Here is a 16,876-nt window from a genome sequence, read left to right on the forward strand (position 1 = left end):
AATTGTACATTTTGTTATGTACAACAGTAAAAATTGAAATAAATATAAAAAAAATACAGAAAATAAAAAGATTTTTTGTACGATAAGACTTTTAAAATTAATAAAATTGTACTAGAACGTGTATGTACAGTATATAGTAGTAATAAGTAGTGGATAATAGCGGTATAAAAATATTTGTTTCCATCGTTCCCTTTTTCCTAAGTAGAAATTAATAAATAGTGCACTTTTTTCGTTCTTATAGTTACCTTTTTTTGTAAGAATAAAAATAATTGAAAAAGATAATCTACTACGCGCAACACTTGTTTCATGTTTGTTTTTTCCGCCTGCGACCACCTTCCAACAGATACGAAACGTCGAGAACCTGTTTTGTTGGCATTTTACTCAATAAATTCAACAATATTTTATTTAACCTTGTTTTTTGTTCGGCCCTTGTCTGAAAACAAAACACATTTCAGATCAGTTCTACCTTTTATATGTATAAAATGGAAAACCCAAGTTATACTTAACAATTGTTGCTCACATTCTAAAGTGTACAAGTTAAAAAAAAAGTTTTTACCAAAACTCAACTCAACCCTCTACAAATAAATATGAAATTCTTTTAAAACTTTTTGGCTTTTTCATCTCCATCAACTGCTAATGCTAGTGAACGAGCAGTCTCTCCTATCTGTATTGTAGTGCAAAGTCTAAATATGGGAGGAATGCTCTCTTTCGCCTTCTTTTAAGAATAGTGGGAATGTGGTGGTTAGGAGAGATAAATAAGATGAACGAAATGAAGACAGAATAGAAGTGAAAGATTATCTGTGAAATATTATATGTAGTAATTTCCAGTATTTAGATTCAAGGAAAACATAGAAAAAGTTGGACCAGGGCAAACAAGTATGGAATGGAATCGAATCGGTGTCCTCCTGAATGTTAAATTATAATTTATACTTCTAAGCCTCTAGACCGCGCCGCCCGGTGATTAACGAAAACATTTTGAACGCCAAACAACATTTAAACGATAATAGCAAATTAAAATAAAAAAAAAATAACAGAAAAGATTGACTCACCTTTACAACGGGGACTGTACTAACTGTTGTTGTAGACGTTCTCTGGTTTGTTTCATCTTTTGCACCACTTGCAGTAGTCGTAATCTCTGGCTGATGCTGGCCGTCCTGTATCTTACGCCCGCGAGGTTTCACGAATGCGGGGTCCAAATCATGGGGTGTATACGTCCGTGATACTTTTAACCGTGTGTCGAATCTTTCGAAGGCGTAGCTCTTCGTACAAATTGGGAATTTGGTCTTTGAAATTTTACTGAAAAGTCTTGCGGATTTATCAACGCGATATTCGCAAATGTAGATGTGCTCTTCGGGGGCGCCCAACGGCCTGCCTTTGCAGTACGTATTTAGATCCATCACCCAGCAGTGACCTATAATCAGCTCTACCGGCACTGCTTCATACAGCGGCACTCGCATCACCTCGTTTGGGAAGAATCTTTATATTGAAAATAAATAAAACATCACAAAAGAAATTTAAATCAGAAGTACACATATTAAAATAAAATATTGGACCAGAATAACAGAAATACTTGAGAAACGTAGTTGTACTTACTTTCTTGTAGGTTCGTGGAAAGTTTCATGGGGCCTTAGATAATGATGTCCGTAGGCATACCGTTGTCCCGTTTGTGAATCCTTCCACAATCTTTCGATTCTGAATATGTCCAATTCGGTATACTCAATTTCACCTATTGTTTTGTAATCGTGTTTCTTATCAGTGCCAGGGATGGGAATATCTCTTAAAACGTACACAGTATCCCCTTGTCTTAATTGCAAGTCGTCACGAAGAAGAGTCATATAAAACCTTTTTTAAAGAAAAAAAGAAACAAAAATTAAAAGTGACTGATAATCTTAAACTAAAGAAGCGTTTGTAAAAATATTAAAAAACTTACCTGTGCCCATGTTCTGTGTATTCATCTAGGGGTATTTCAAAGTCGACAACACGAGGAGTACACCGTTCGCAATGATAACTGGGAGCATTAGGATCAGCCTTGATGCACTCGCAATGTTGCCACACTAAACATCTCTCACACTGTATCATGAGTCCCTCGTCACGATACATACCACATATGCAGCGTATTACGTCCTCTTCAACATCTAAAAGAAAAAATAATGAAGTGAAAACTTAAATATCTGTTTTTTTCAATCATGTACATGTAGCAAAAACCAGTACCTACTTACTTTTATTCTTTCGCGATATGAACTTGTCCGACACTTTTTCGCCAAGTACTTCTTCAAGCTTCGTGATGTGCTCCTGTTTTGCTTCCTGATACGATTTCTTCAGCCTGGTGGCGGCTATACCTGTTTCAGATGTACGTCCGAAGTATTTCACGGCGTTGTTAAACAAGCGCATCATGTCGCAGTCGAAGGAGTCGACATATTTGTAAACGCCTGTGGCAATGTTCTGCTCGATAGTTGTCAAATCTATTGGCTCAGTAATTCGGGCATAATACTCAGCCAGTTTTCTACGTGACGGCAAGGTGACAAAGGGTGTGCACAGGGCTTCACCATTTTCATCTAATATTAAATACTCAATTATGTTTAAGCAGTATAAAAACGAAAAACTTTAATTCTGTTTTGTCCAACTTACCTTTGGCACTTAACACAACGCCACAGAGGTCCTTTAGTACTGCGGCCAATTTGGCGGTTTTGTTTAGTTCCGGATCGTCCTCGGCTTGGGCCAATCGACGCGTTTTCATGTTACGCGGTTGTCGGATTGCATTCAGATGATTAAGAAAAGTGCTTGGACTGTTTCGGTGGTCCGTTATGCTTCCAGAATTACTTGATGCACCTAGCCCGCCAGTCGGCGTGGAGTTATGTGTCCGCCCCACCGATGTCGTACTCGCTGAACGTTCACGCAATCGTCTAACCCGTGTCAAATTCCGTGGCAAGAAACAATGATGTTCACGTACATACGCCCGTTGTGCACCCGTCATGGGCTTTACCGTTGGCAATAATGGAACGATTGGTAACAACGTTTGACTGGCAATCACCGATGCTGCGGAATCCGTTACCAGATTGGTTGCTGCGGGAGTTAATACGTTGGAGGTGGTTTCTTTTGGTGCACTGGAAGATCTTTTGGCTCTGTTTTTACGTGGGCGACCGACCCGACCTGCAGCTGACGAGCTCTGTTGTCGTGCCCTTTGAGATTTACCTCCTATAACGCCTCGGCAGTTTTCGCTACCACACTTGCACACTTGCCCGTCCGCTGGGTTGAACAAGGAGAAATTGTAATCGTACGTAAGCTCTTCGCCGGATCGAATATCACGAAGGGCAAAAAGTGCCATTCTAAACTGACCGTTTACGGACCATTTCTGCATCTCACAGTTTGGCTCGCAAGAATGATTAACAAACCGACCTTCACCGCCCATTCTGTGACCATCTATAACGAGACCACCATCTAAATGGAGACAATAGTGGTGAGTGTCGTGCGCGTATCGAGTTGCCATACGCTCTTTAAACTCCTGATCTGACACGACCTCGCCAACGTACTCTAAAATGAATTCTCCCGCCTTAATTGCGAGATTGGTACGCACGCCCCAACCTTTGCTCTCGGTCATGAACTTTTCGATGCCCGGCGCCCATTCGTGCCTCTGTATTTTCTGATTTTGACACTTGTGTGTTCCTGGGCACTCAACATACACCAAACGATTGATGCAATCGTCGCCGCAGCCAGACAGAGGGGTGCAGTTACACGCTTGCGTCTCGCATGCACCCATCGCTGTTGACTTGACGTTATAAACGTTGGTTCGTATTTTGCGGTAGTTCCAGGATGGGACTATGTCTCGACCGGGCAGTTGATTGTGTACGTGTTGCCACCAAAGATCGTAAGGTAGCTGAAAAGGCAATTTGCGGCATCTCAAAAATTTACCACAATGATATGGAGGGGGTAAAAGACCGTAGCGATGCTCTTCAGGTTTGTAGATTAACTTAGTTGGCCTATTCGCCGCTTCAGTTCGCCTTTGACGAACAATTTCACTAAAATAGAAACGGATAAAATTAAGTTTGAAAACCACATATTTTTTATCTTATTAACATACTCATCTTCTTTGTAATAATCGGAAAAAAGTCCGGCAACAAGGNTCAAAACGGCTCAAGAGCGGACTTGGTACGCCAACGTTTACGGATAAGGGCTGGCCCAAATCGAAATTACCTTTTGGATTAATTGCAGCCAAAATGGAACAACGGGTGCTTAATTTGCACACAATACTGGCCTATACTTAAAAGTTTTATTTTAATAAGATAGAAATACTTATTTGTTTTTTTTTTTTTTACTTTAGCAACACTAATAGTTTGCTGCTCCATTGCTTCATGTATGCTAGTTCGGTCGCGTTCTTTCATAGAATTAAACTCGTCAATACAACAAATCCCTCCATCGGCAAGGACTAGAGCACCCCCTTCCAACTGCCATTCTCCATTTTCCTAAATGAGATGTACATGGTATCAAAAACTAGACATTTTTGAAAAATAATAAATCTTTACCTGAATTGCAGTAACAGTTAACCCTGCGGATGTGGAACCGACCCCAGTTGTTAACACCGATCGCGGTATAATTTTGGCGGCAAATTTTAAAATTTGGGATTTCCCTGTACCTGGATCTCCGACGAGTAATAAATGCGACTCAGATCTTGTTCTGACACCTGTTTCTTGAATGTTTTGCATTCGGGAGCCACTAGCTAGCACCATTCCTACAGCTAATTTAACAGTGTGAAGACCATAAATCTGCAAAGCAACAAAACTTAGAGATTAAAAACAATAACTAATAAAACATTCATTTTTTACCTGAGGACAGATAGACTTTATTATAATATCACGTCCTAGGAGAGGCCGATTTCTGTATTTTTTCCAAAAAGAGTGAAAAAAGTTTTTTATATCTGGTGTAACCAAAACAGATGAACTTTGTGCATTATTTACTTGTAAATGATTTGCTTTCAAGATTAACTCAGCAGAAATCGTTTTATTTACAATTAGTGGGTCCCATCTACTTTTTAAAATCCCACTAAAATAGAAAAGGATTATTACTTGTTAATGTCTTATAAAAATATAAAATACTAACCACACTGTAATACTATCACCCGGTTTACAAATATCAACTAAATCATCTTCTAGAGTTACCCACATTGAACTAGGCATATTTCCCAAGCTAGATTTAGAAACCTGCTCCTGAAAAATGACTAAAGTGAATAACTTTTAATTATTCCTGTTTATATTTTCTCTTACTTGAATTTTTATTTCCTGGAAGTCTTTACAATTACTGGCATCCAAACAATTTAAAGGAATAATATTTAAATTTCCACACCCTTCAGGATTTAGACATTTCTTTGGTGGAAAAATTATATATTTCTGCTCATATACTGCATTGACTGTCATTTGATATTTACATTTCGAACATTTGTAATCTCTGCGAAATTCTAGCATTTTTACAAGGGTTGTTCGTACCACAGAACCTGAATTAATACTGATCTATTAATTTAAGTCAACATTACTTATATTAACTTACCAGTTATTTGTAAAAACAAGTGCAAATCAATACTTCTGGGAATTGAAATTCTATGTTGATCATGACAAGAGGGCAAGCCATACACTCTGGTATGAACAACTTTTTCTAAAATTTCAGTGGTATTTAAGTTGACTGCTAAAATGTTTTGTATATTAACCAAAGCTTCGTCCAGGCTTTCCAAAACTTTTTCAGCATCTTTTAAAATCATGTTACCTAGCTTTGGATCATTTTCAAATAGTTTTACGAAACTAAAATCAAATGTTAAAATATTTATTGCTGAAGAAGGATGTGTGTATTTTACCTTATGTTTAAGGACAAGTGCTTGATTTCTTCAGGAGCTGCTGTAAGAATCTTTGTCAATTCTTCTTTATGATACGTTAGAAAGTACTCTTGGAACATTTTATTAAGAAATTTTCACATGATACTAAAGAAAATTCTAATTGATTCTAATAATATTAACAAATACAACTTAAGTGTCAGATTTAAATCGATTTAAGTTTAGTTTGGTTGGTAACCATGCAAAATCAAAATATTGTGTTTAGAGAAACAGTAAACGTAAGTTTTTCAAGAATCTAAATAAAAGTTAAGATTAAAACTTATGCTAAACTTGTAAAAGAATATAAAGAATTCAAGAAGTATAAAAACTAATTAATTAATCAGTAAATTAAATATTTGTTATTATTTATTAAAGCTCAAAAAGTGTCATATCTACGGGTGTGAATGTGAGAGCGAGAGCCACAACTGAAAGACGACAACATAGATATGTTGGCAAAAATACATAACCTGTTTTTATTCTAGTATAATGGATTCAAAAGTACAAAAAAAATTAATATCGCTTTCAGAAATAACTAAAGCACAGTTATCAAAAATACTTAATTCATGTTCAACTCCGAAAGATTTAATATTTGATCGAAACATCATCAAACCTTTTGAGCGAATATGTGGTGTAAGGTGGCTCAAGTATGTTTTCATTTATTAACGATACAGTAAATTTTAATAGTCATATTTCAGAGAACACAGGATTGATAAAATCTATAAATTGAGCGCCCTTCCTGCTACCATATCAAACAACACCCAGTTTTATTTTATTTACACAGACTACAGATCCTTTCAAGATGTAGTTAATAAAATCAGGTCTTATTTGAATGTCGAAAATCCAGATCATAACAAATTTCACGTCGTTATTATTCCTAGAGTACTAACAAGCTTTGAATATACCTTAGAAGAATTTGGACTGTATGAACCAGTAATAAAATTAATTCCTTTCCAATGGTTTCCAATATATTTAGACAAAAGCATATTGTCTCTAGAAATACCAAAGCTATTTAGAGAAGTTTATTTAAAAAAAGATCTATCACTATTACCTATTTTTGCTAAGAGCCTCTGGCATTTATCTTTTGTGATTGGGAAACCAAAATTTACATTGGTTCTAGGTCAAAATTCAAATGCGGTCCTTTCACAAACAGAAATGTATTTCACAGAACTACCAAAAACTGACAAACATGAGTCAGACTTTGGGGGATTGGTGATAATAGATAGAAACATAGATTATCCTAGTTGTTTATTAACACCTGCCACTTATGCTGCATTGATAAATGAAGTTTATAAAGTAAATTGTGGATTTTGTGAATACAAACCTCATGATGATGAAGCAAAATATGACAACAAATACAATCCACGAGTCGCAAAACAGCCTGTTTCTTTCATGCTTGATTCAGAACGTGATTCTGTTTACAATGACATAAAAGATCGTTATTTTACTGACGTAACTTCGAGACTATCTATTTTAACGAAAAATTTAAAGTCTGAAAACCCTACATCAAGAGAAATGGCTTTGGACGAAATAAAAAAGTATGTAGCAACGCAACTGCAGGCTGCTACATCCAAGAAGAAGTTCATAGCGACCCATTTAGCGGCGGCTGAAACAATTATTAATACCCTGGGACACCGATTCGAAAGACAAATTGACACCGAACGTTCGATTCTTTTAAATAAAAACAAAGGGGAGAATTATGCTTTCTTGGAACAAATATTAACGACAGAAAATGACAAGTATATTTGCCTAAGACTTTTTTGTTTACTTGCCATAACGCAGAAATTAACGGATAATGAAATTTGGAACTTTTTGAATCGATTTTACGCCGAATACGGTTATAATTACGGTTTTCTAAGAAGCCATTTGATCAAATGTAACTTCCTCACACCTGATAAGGAGATTTCAGTGACCAATTTACAAAATATAGTCACTAAAATACCAAAATTTACTACTAGTAACTTCTACGCAACAGCGAACAAACTTAAACAAATTCCTAATAATCCAGAGAAGATTAATCTTAAATCGCCCACTTGTTGTAGCTACGTTTATGGGGGTAGTTATATCCCTATTGTAACACAGATTGCAGCGATGTTACTCAATGCAATTCCTCTTGCTGAAATCAAGGCAAAACTTGAATCTCTCGGACCATTGACAATAAAAAACGAAAGAGAAAGTTATCCCCTACAACAGAAATCACTTTTAATTTACGTAGTAGGAGGGTTAACGTACGCAGAAGTGGCTGCATGTAATTTACTAGAAGCATTAACGGGGAGTAAGATTGTTCTACTGAGCGATCGAATTGTGACTGGCAATGATATTATGGAGGGCTTACTACAGGCTCCTGGACGATGATCAATGGAATTATTTTACAAGTTAAAATACTCAATAACAACAAATACTGAAATATAAATATATCAATGACTACCTAAACATATGAACAATTGTAAATACCATGACAAACCTATTTTCTATCAAATAAGTTAAATAAATAAAGTTTTTGTTTTGCATTTCGAGGTTTTCATTGCATCAATAAATACGAAAAAATACCAGAAAATGCAACAATTTTTTATTAAAATTATTCCACTGAATTACAAATATAATATACAATACAATAACCTCGATCTAATAATTATTATCATCCGGGCAAGAAATTTAAACAGCAAATCAACAAATTCGTTCGTTTTGCAACAAACAAATCGCTCACACGATGCCGAAACCAGTCTCATATATTATTTACTTTTTCTCGTAATTGTTACCCTCATTCAATCTCATCACTTGAATCACCGTTACACAATTTTCTATACAGATCTAGAGGAGTGTACGATTATTATTATTACATAACGCAATAAATAAGTATAGTAAATATATATAATATGTATATGTGTATTTCAAAAATTAAAGGCCATTCCGATCACTGGTAAATCAATAACAGATCTGTATCAGAATATATTTTGACTTCACCTTCCAACGCAGGTCATTCCTAACATGCAACACTAAATTATTTATTATTCGATTAATTGTTAAACAATTTTTTTAAGATTGCGTCCTCCCCACGTAAGTAGTCGCTGTGGTTTCTCAAGTCACAATTAAAATTACATACACGAAAAAATATACGAAAAGTTACCCAAAAATGCCGCCTGCAATTTTAATTAAAAACAAATGCCCAGCATTAAAGATGAATTCTTTCCTTAACGTTACCTAATTAATGCGTTTAAAAGTGAATTAAGTACATTTTTAAATAGTTTAATATAGGAAAGAATTAAAAAAAGTTGCGGGGGCCTTGCTTGTTTAACTGAACAATTAAGAATTGCAATAAATGCACAATAAATATACAAACCTTAAAACATTAACAATCATATACACATACGAAAATAAATAGTTAATAATAATAATAATGATAAACACAATTTGGAATAAAATTACCAACAACAAGAGAAAGTATGACTAGCAGTGATAACGAAAAGCCACGATTGTTTTGTTTTTATACCCTAAGCAATTAATGAGGAAGAAGCAATTGTACATTTTGTTATGTACAACAGTAAAAATTGAAATAAATATAAAAAAAATACAGAAAATAAAAAGATTTTTTGTACGATAAGACTTTTAAAATTAATAAAATTGTACTAGAACGTGTATGTACAGTATATAGTAGTAATAAGTAGTGGATAATAGCGGTATAAAAATATTTGTTTCCATCGTTCCCTTTTTCCTAAGTAGAAATTAATAAATAGTGCACTTTTTTCGTTCTTATAGTTACCTTTTTTTGTAAGAATAAAAATAATTGAAAAAGATAATCTACTACGCGCAACACTTGTTTCATGTTTGTTTTTTCCGCCTGCGACCACCTTCCAACAGATACGAAACGTCGAGAACCTGTTTTGTTGGCATTTTACTCAATAAATTCAACAATATTTTATTTAACCTTGTTTTTTGTTCGGCCCTTGTCTGAAAACAAAACACATTTCAGATCAGTTCTACCTTTTATATGTATAAAATGGAAAACCCAAGTTATACTTAACAATTGTTGCTCACATTCTAAAGTGTACAAGTTAAAAAAAAAGTTTTTACCAAAACTCAACTCAACCCTCTACAAATAAATATGAAATTCTTTTAAAACTTTTTGGCTTTTTCATCTCCATCAACTGCTAATGCTAGTGAACGAGCAGTCTCTCCTATCTGTATTGTAGTGCAAAGTCTAAATATGGGAGGAATGCTCTCTTTCGCCTTCTTTTAAGAATAGTGGGAATGTGGTGGTTAGGAGAGATAAATAAGATGAACGAAATGAAGACAGAATAGAAGTGAAAGATTATCTGTGAAATATTATATGTAGTAATTTCCAGTATTTAGATTCAAGGAAAACATAGAAAAAGTTGGACCAGGGCAAACAAGTATGGAATGGAATCGAATCGGTGTCCTCCTGAATGTTAAATTATAATTTATACTTCTAAGCCTCTAGACCGCGCCGCCCGGTGATTAACGAAAACATTTTGAACGCCAAACAACATTTAAACGATAATAGCAAATTAAAATAAAAAAAAAATAACAGAAAAGATTGACTCACCTTTACAACGGGGACTGTACTAACTGTTGTTGTAGACGTTCTCTGGTTTGTTTCATCTTTTGCACCACTTGCAGTAGTCGTAATCTCTGGCTGATGCTGGCCGTCCTGCATCTTACGCCCGCGAGGTTTCACGAATGCGGGGTCCAAATCATGGGGTGTATACGTCCGTGATACTTTTAACCGTGTGTCGAATCTTTCGAAGGCGTAGCTCTTCGTACAAATTGGGAATTTGGTCTTTGAAATTTTACTGAAAAGTCTTGCGGATTTATCAACGCGATATTCGCAAATGTAGATGTGCTCTTCGGGGGCGCCCAACGGCCTGCCTTTGCAGTACGTATTTAGATCCATCACCCAGCAGTGACCTATAATCAGCTCTACCGGCACTGCTTCATACAGCGGCACTCGCATCACCTCGTTTGGGAAGAATCTTTATATTGAAAATAAATAAAACATCACAAAAGAAATTTAAATCAGAAGTACACATATTAAAATAAAATATTGGACCAGAATAACAGAAATACTTGAGAAACGTAGTTGTACTTACTTTCTTGTAGGTTCGTGGAAAGTTTCATGGGGCCTTAGATAATGATGTCCGTAGGCATACCGTTGTCCCGTTTGTGAATCCTTCCACAATCTTTCGATTCTGAATATGTCCAATTCGGTATACTCAATTTCACCTATTGTTTTGTAATCGTGTTTCTTATCAGTGCCAGGGATGGGAATATCTCTTAAAACGTACACAGTATCCCCTTGTCTTAATTGCAAGTCGTCACGAAGAAGAGTCATATAAAACCTTTTTTAAAGAAAAAAAGAAACAAAAATTAAAAGTGACTGATAATCTTAAACTAAAGAAGCGTTTGTAAAAATATTAAAAAACTTACCTGTGCCCATGTTCTGTGTATTCATCTAGGGGTATTTCAAAGTCGACAACACGAGGAGTACACCGTTCGCAATGATAACTGGGAGCATTAGGATCAGCCTTGATGCACTCGCAATGTTGCCACACTAAACATCTCTCACACTGTATCATGAGTCCCTCGTCACGATACATACCACATATGCAGCGTATTACGTCCTCTTCAACATCTAAAAGAAAAAATAATGAAGTGAAAACTTAAATATCTGTTTTTTTCAATCATGTACATGTAGCAAAAACCAGTACCTACTTACTTTTATTCTTTCGCGATATGAACTTGTCCGACACTTTTTCGCCAAGTACTTCTTCAAGCTTCGTGATGTGCTCCTGTTTTGCTTCCTGATACGATTTCTTCAGCCTGGTGGCGGCTATACCTGTTTCAGATGTACGTCCGAAGTATTTCACGGCGTTGTTAAACAAGCGCATCATGTCGCAGTCGAAGGAGTCGACATATTTGTAAACGCCTGTGGCAATGTTCTGCTCGATAGTTGTCAAATCTATTGGCTCAGTAATTCGGGCATAATACTCAGCCAGTTTTCTACGTGACGGCAAGGTGACAAAGGGTGTGCACAGGGCTTCACCATTTTCATCTAATATTAAATACTCAATTATGTTTAAGCAGTATAAAAACGAAAAACTTTAATTCTGTTTTGTCCAACTTACCTTTGGCACTTAACACAACGCCACAGAGGTCCTTTAGTACTGCGGCCAATTTGGCGGTTTTGTTTAGTTCCGGATCGTCCTCGGCTTGGGCCAATCGACGCGTTTTCATGTTACGCGGTTGTCGGATTGCATTCAGATGATTAAGAAAAGTGCTTGGACTGTTTCGGTGGTCCGTTATGCTTCCAGAATTACTTGATGCACCTAGCCCGCCAGTCGGCGTGGAGTTATGTGTCCGCCCCACCGATGTCGTACTCGCTGAACGTTCACGCAATCGTCTAACCCGTGTCAAATTCCGTGGCAAGAAACAATGATGTTCACGTACATACGCCCGTTGTGCACCCGTCATGGGCTTTACCGTTGGCAATAATGGAACGATTGGTAACAACGTTTGACTGGCAATCACCGATGCTGCGGAATCCGTTACCAGATTGGTTGCTGCGGGAGTTAATACGTTGGAGGTGGTTTCTTTTGGTGCACTGGAAGATCTTTTGGCTCTGTTTTTACGTGGGCGACCGACCCGACCTGCAGCTGACGAGCTCTGTTGTCGTGCCCTTTGAGATTTACCTCCTATAACGCCTCGGCAGTTTTCGCTACCACACTTGCACACTTGCCCGTCCGCTGGGTTGAACAAGGAGAAATTGTAATCGTACGTAAGCTCTTCGCCGGATCGAATATCACGAAGGGCAAAAAGTGCCATTCTAAACTGACCGTTTACGGACCATTTCTGCATCTCACAGTTTGGCTCGCAAGAATGATTAACAAACCGACCTTCACCGCCCATTCTGTGACCATCTATAACGAGACCACCATCTAAATGGAGACAATAGTGGTGAGTGTCGTGCGCGTATCGAGTTGCCATACGCTCTTTAAACTCCTGATCTGACACGACCTCGCCAACGTACTCTAAAATGAATTCTCCCGCCTTAATTGCGAGATTGGTACGCACGCCCCAACCTTTGCTCTCGGTCATGAACTTTTCGATGCCCGGCGCCCATTCGTGCCTCTGTATTTTCTGATTTTGACACTTGTGTGTTCCTGGGCACTCAACATACACCAAACGATTGATGCAATCGTCGCCGCAGCCAGACAGAGGGGTGCAGTTACACGCTTGCGTCTCGCATGCACCCATCGCTGTTGACTTGACGTTATAAACGTTGGTTCGTATTTTGCGGTAGTTCCAGGATGGGACTATGTCTCGACCGGGCAGTTGATTGTGTACGTGTTGCCACCAAAGATCGTAAGGTAGCTGAAAAGGCAATTTGCGGCATCTCAAAAATTTACCACAATGATATGGAGGGGGTAAAAGACCGTAGCGATGCTCTTCAGGTTTGTAGATTAACTTACTATTCGCCGCTTCAGTTCGCCTTTGACGAACAATTTCACTAAAATAGAAACGGATAAAATTAAGTTTGAAAACCACATATTTTTTATCTTATTAACATACTCATCTTCTTTGTAATAATCGGAAAAAAGTCCGGCAACAAGGTACCGTTTCCTCCATCTAGGGGCCTTCCTGTTGTTCTTTTTCGATTCATCACTACTAGATGGTGAAATATCCCTTAGACGTCGCTTATGAATCACAAACTTCGACGAGTCCTGCTGTTTTCTGGAATCAATTGTCCTAGAAGGTCTGCGGCCTCCTCTGCTCCGTTCCAGCCTCTCTTCCAAACTTAAGTCGTCTAAGTCCCCATAACTTTCATACATGGGATCGGCTTTTATCCTTTTGCTAGCATGACTTAACACACTGTCAGATGTTTCGGAAGATACACTTTTATCTCTCTTTTCTTGTTTAATACTAAGCCTGCTCAAAGGTCGTTCTTGTTTGACATTAATAAAAGCTATGGGTTGAACTCCTGGAATATCACTAGACAAATGAAGGGGTGGCTTTTCGTCAACATTTTTAACACTTTCTACAGCAGAAAGATTGGCAGACTTCTGTAGTTTCTCCAATAAAACGTCTGAGACAACAACTTTTTCTGTTCGCTGCACAAACGCCGAGTATTTTTCACCTTCTAGTGGAACACGATCGCAAACATTTGTCTTGACCTCTAAAAGTTGCGTATCTGCAGCAGGAGTTGTAATAGGAATTTTGTCGTCTGTGATAGCGAACGGTTTTTTCTTTTTCTTTTTTACGGTAGGAAAACCGGTTCGATTAATTGCTCTTCTTTTACGAATTTTCTTTTTCGTACTTTCGTCGTTTTCTGGGGACTGCCTAACTTGTAATGTATTTACAGCCAATTTAGTTGACATATCTGAAAAATAATAAAATAAATTAATTATTTCTGTAATAATAAATATTTTAATAAGTTCCTACCTTCTTCAACACTTTCTTTTTTTAATGCAACGTTTTCTTTGTTGGTTTCGATAGTTGTTGACGGTATGTGAAGTTCCAAGTCGACAGTAGGCATGAAAATTCCTGTGGGATTTTCGGCAGTTATTGAATCAAGTTTGTCTACATCTGGAGCTTTAACCTTTTTACATACTGGGGATTTTATGACTGTATTGCGTACTGTAACAACTTCCTCGTTCTTTCCTGTATGCTCTTTTTTCTTTTTTTGACTCATGTCTGTAGAATTTCCACCCTCTTTCGATACAGTATTTATTTTTGATGCTAAATTGGAAGTTAGGTCCTCAAGACGGTTCTTTTTTCGCGTAATAATTTGGGCGACTATCTCATCTTTCGCCACTTTCTTTGTTCCAGATTCGGTTAATTTCTTCTTCATCTTAAGTTCGAGCACCACATTTTCTAAAGAGGTTTTACTTTTGGCAAGCTTTTCATTAATTTTGACGTCGTCTTCAGAACTTTTATTTTCCAATACATTGTTATTATTCTTCACTTCGAGCCAGTGGCGTTTCTTGGGAGTTGTGGCGGTTAAAGGCACATTTGACTTTTCTTCTAAGACGGGGCTGACGCTCTTATCTACTTGGGGTTTAGAATTAGCCACGTTGTTATTATTGTTGTGTGAATACCGGGTGATAGTAGCTTCAATAGCTTCATCAATGTGAGTCCCTACTTTGGCCGATTTCGAGACGACTTCATGAGTTGCTGCCAGGTTTCCGTTAAGGGTGGAAGATTCAGTGGGAGCAATCTCCGCATTCGGTTCGTTTTTAACAGACACAGTCGTAGTCACTGTGGAATTTTTGGAAGACGACGATGACTTGGACTTGTCTACATTAGATTTACACGCTGCCGCCGAAACTGGGTGCTTTCCTTCTTTACCTTGAATGTCTCGTTTCTTTTCATGCCCCTCAGAGGATCCATTGAGATCTGCTTTGTTTTCACTGTGCACATTAGCAGATAAGTGATAATGGCGTTTCTTTAATGGTAGTCTTTGTTCATTGGGAGTGGTTTCTTTGTCAGTAGAACTAGCAACATTGATTTTCTTCTTTTTTCGCTCGTTATATTCTGATATTTTCCGCTTTTTCGTTGACTTTTTAAGGGCTTTAAAGATCTCGGGTACGTTTTCTTTTGCAGATTTTTGAGGGCTAATGCAGCACAATTTAACGAAATCGGCAACGAGTTTTTCAATTTCCTGGTCGAGTTTTTGGTCTTGATTTACTGTTGCGACGTTCAAGGCATTTACTGGTTTCAATATCCGGAATTTGCATTTCTTATGTTTCTTGTGTTTGTGTTTACTGTGCATTAATTTTGCGTTTTTAAACGTAGCATATCGAACTTCGGTTTTCGTCTTGGCACTTAGAAGAGGCCTGACTCCACTCTTGGTGTTACCTTTTGTTCGAATCTTCCGCTTTGACGGGTGTTTGTTATTAATATCGAGACGTTCACTTACTCTTTCACATATTTCACGTAGAAGAATTGATTTAGATTTTTTTTGAACTACCGTCGTTTCTTTTACATTTCTTCCAAAATTTTTATTTCTACTGTTATCACAGGTGGTTGTTATTTTATCATTTTGACCTTTCTTTTTGTTATTGTTATTTGATTTAGCATCTAATTGTTTCTTTACTATTTCATTGGGTTTGTCAGGCGGTTTGACCTCTTGGACAGAGCCAGATCTTTGTTTGGTTGGCCTTCCTGGGCCTTTACGTGTCACTGGGGGTCTTCCAGCTTTTCGCCTAGGTGGATACAAAACCCTGTCCGCATTACCGTACAATACTCTATCGAAACTGTTGGAAGTAATGGGTATTTTAGATAGTTCTTTGATTTTTACACACCTCTGTCTATTTTGCGTAATTTTCAAATTAGAACCTCTTGTGTTAAAAGAAACTCTGGCATCTCGTTCTAAGTGCTTATTATTTTCTAACGTTTCTTTCTTTTTCTCGCCTTCCTGAATATGACTTACTAATTTGTGTTTAACGTTTGGCGGGCAAGGGCTAGGTTCAGGGCTTGAGATGTGGTCTGAACTATTCTGGATACCTGAGTCCGGCGAAACGTTTGGATTTCCACAGAAATCCAAGTTTAACGGCTTCAAGGGTGCCAACGTTCCTATGTCATCACTTTTTGCAGAGGAATTAGAGCATTTTTTAGACTTTGAACTAGGTTTCTTAGGTCTTCCACGTTTTCGTTTTGCTAAGTCCAAGTCAATGGAAGAATTTTGTGGTGCATCGCATGTTGTCTGCACTGTGGGGGCTGAAATACCCATTAGATCTGTTGAAGCTGGAGGCAACGACGACGGAGTATTCAACAATTGTGTTTGGGCTACGAATTGCTGTAGCAAACTGTTGGCATAAAGGGTGTGAGGATTGAGAGGTGTTGGAGGTTCCGAATCGCTAGAACTGTCGGTGGTTCTTTGCAAAAGTGCATTAACTGCTTGCTGGGGAAGCTCCATATCAGACCCTGAACCATCTCCTTGAACAATCAAAGGAATATACGATAACACTTAAAGAAAACAACGTCTAACAAATGATATAGATCACAAAA

The 16,876-nt window shown here is 37.4% G+C and overlaps 3 protein-coding genes across 3 annotated transcripts in view; 1 reads left to right on the top strand and 2 right to left on the bottom strand.

Annotated features, from left to right (window-relative positions):
• Window positions 1–6: 6 nt before the first annotated feature.
• The window catches only part of LOC108743254 (histone-lysine N-methyltransferase ash1), a 29,405-nt gene continuing 12,535 nt past the window's right edge, over window positions 7–16,876 (bottom strand). The window contains exons 5-22 of the mRNA XM_025974900.1: window positions 14,309–16,804; window positions 13,439–14,246; window positions 11,995–13,376; window positions 11,586–11,921; window positions 11,297–11,501; window positions 10,960–11,208; window positions 10,416–10,842; window positions 9,674–9,799; window positions 4,521–4,760; window positions 4,314–4,460; window positions 4,192–4,252; window positions 4,079–4,130; window positions 2,629–4,016; window positions 2,220–2,555; window positions 1,931–2,135; window positions 1,594–1,842; window positions 1,050–1,476; window positions 7–433 (exon numbers count right to left, since the gene is read on the bottom strand). Of these exons, the coding sequence (XP_025830685.1) occupies window positions 305–433; window positions 1,050–1,476; window positions 1,594–1,842; window positions 1,931–2,135; window positions 2,220–2,555; window positions 2,629–4,016; window positions 4,079–4,130; window positions 4,192–4,252; window positions 4,314–4,460; window positions 4,521–4,760; window positions 9,674–9,799; window positions 10,416–10,842; window positions 10,960–11,208; window positions 11,297–11,501; window positions 11,586–11,921; window positions 11,995–13,376; window positions 13,439–14,246; window positions 14,309–16,804 (9,263 nt within the window). The 3' untranslated portion in view covers window positions 7–304. The remainder of the gene's footprint in view (window positions 434–1,049; window positions 1,477–1,593; window positions 1,843–1,930; window positions 2,136–2,219; window positions 2,556–2,628; window positions 4,017–4,078; window positions 4,131–4,191; window positions 4,253–4,313; window positions 4,461–4,520; window positions 4,761–9,673; window positions 9,800–10,415; window positions 10,843–10,959; window positions 11,209–11,296; window positions 11,502–11,585; window positions 11,922–11,994; window positions 13,377–13,438; window positions 14,247–14,308; window positions 16,805–16,876) is intronic.
• Window positions 4,164–6,015, bottom strand: LOC112904586 (DNA helicase MCM9-like). Its single transcript, XM_025974933.1, has 8 exons — window positions 5,840–6,015; window positions 5,539–5,786; window positions 5,259–5,485; window positions 5,095–5,201; window positions 4,821–5,037; window positions 4,521–4,760; window positions 4,314–4,460; window positions 4,164–4,257 (listed from the first exon to the last, which is right to left on the bottom strand). Exons 1-8 carry the CDS (start codon window positions 5,935–5,937, stop codon window positions 4,231–4,233), a joined length of 1,311 nt encoding a protein of 436 aa, XP_025830718.1. The 5' UTR covers window positions 5,938–6,015; the 3' UTR covers window positions 4,164–4,230.
• On the top strand, window positions 6,305–8,361 carry LOC108743282 (vacuolar protein sorting-associated protein 33B). Its single transcript, XM_018478803.2, has 2 exons — window positions 6,305–6,498; window positions 6,550–8,361. Exons 1-2 carry the CDS (start codon window positions 6,341–6,343, stop codon window positions 8,204–8,206), a joined length of 1,815 nt encoding a protein of 604 aa, XP_018334305.1. The 5' UTR covers window positions 6,305–6,340; the 3' UTR covers window positions 8,207–8,361.

The sequence above is a fragment of the Agrilus planipennis genome, unplaced genomic scaffold (assembly GCF_000699045.2).
Source record: "Agrilus planipennis isolate EAB-ADULT unplaced genomic scaffold, Apla_2.0 scaffold19, whole genome shotgun sequence".
Lineage (NCBI taxonomy): Eukaryota > Metazoa > Arthropoda > Insecta > Coleoptera > Buprestidae > Agrilus > Agrilus planipennis.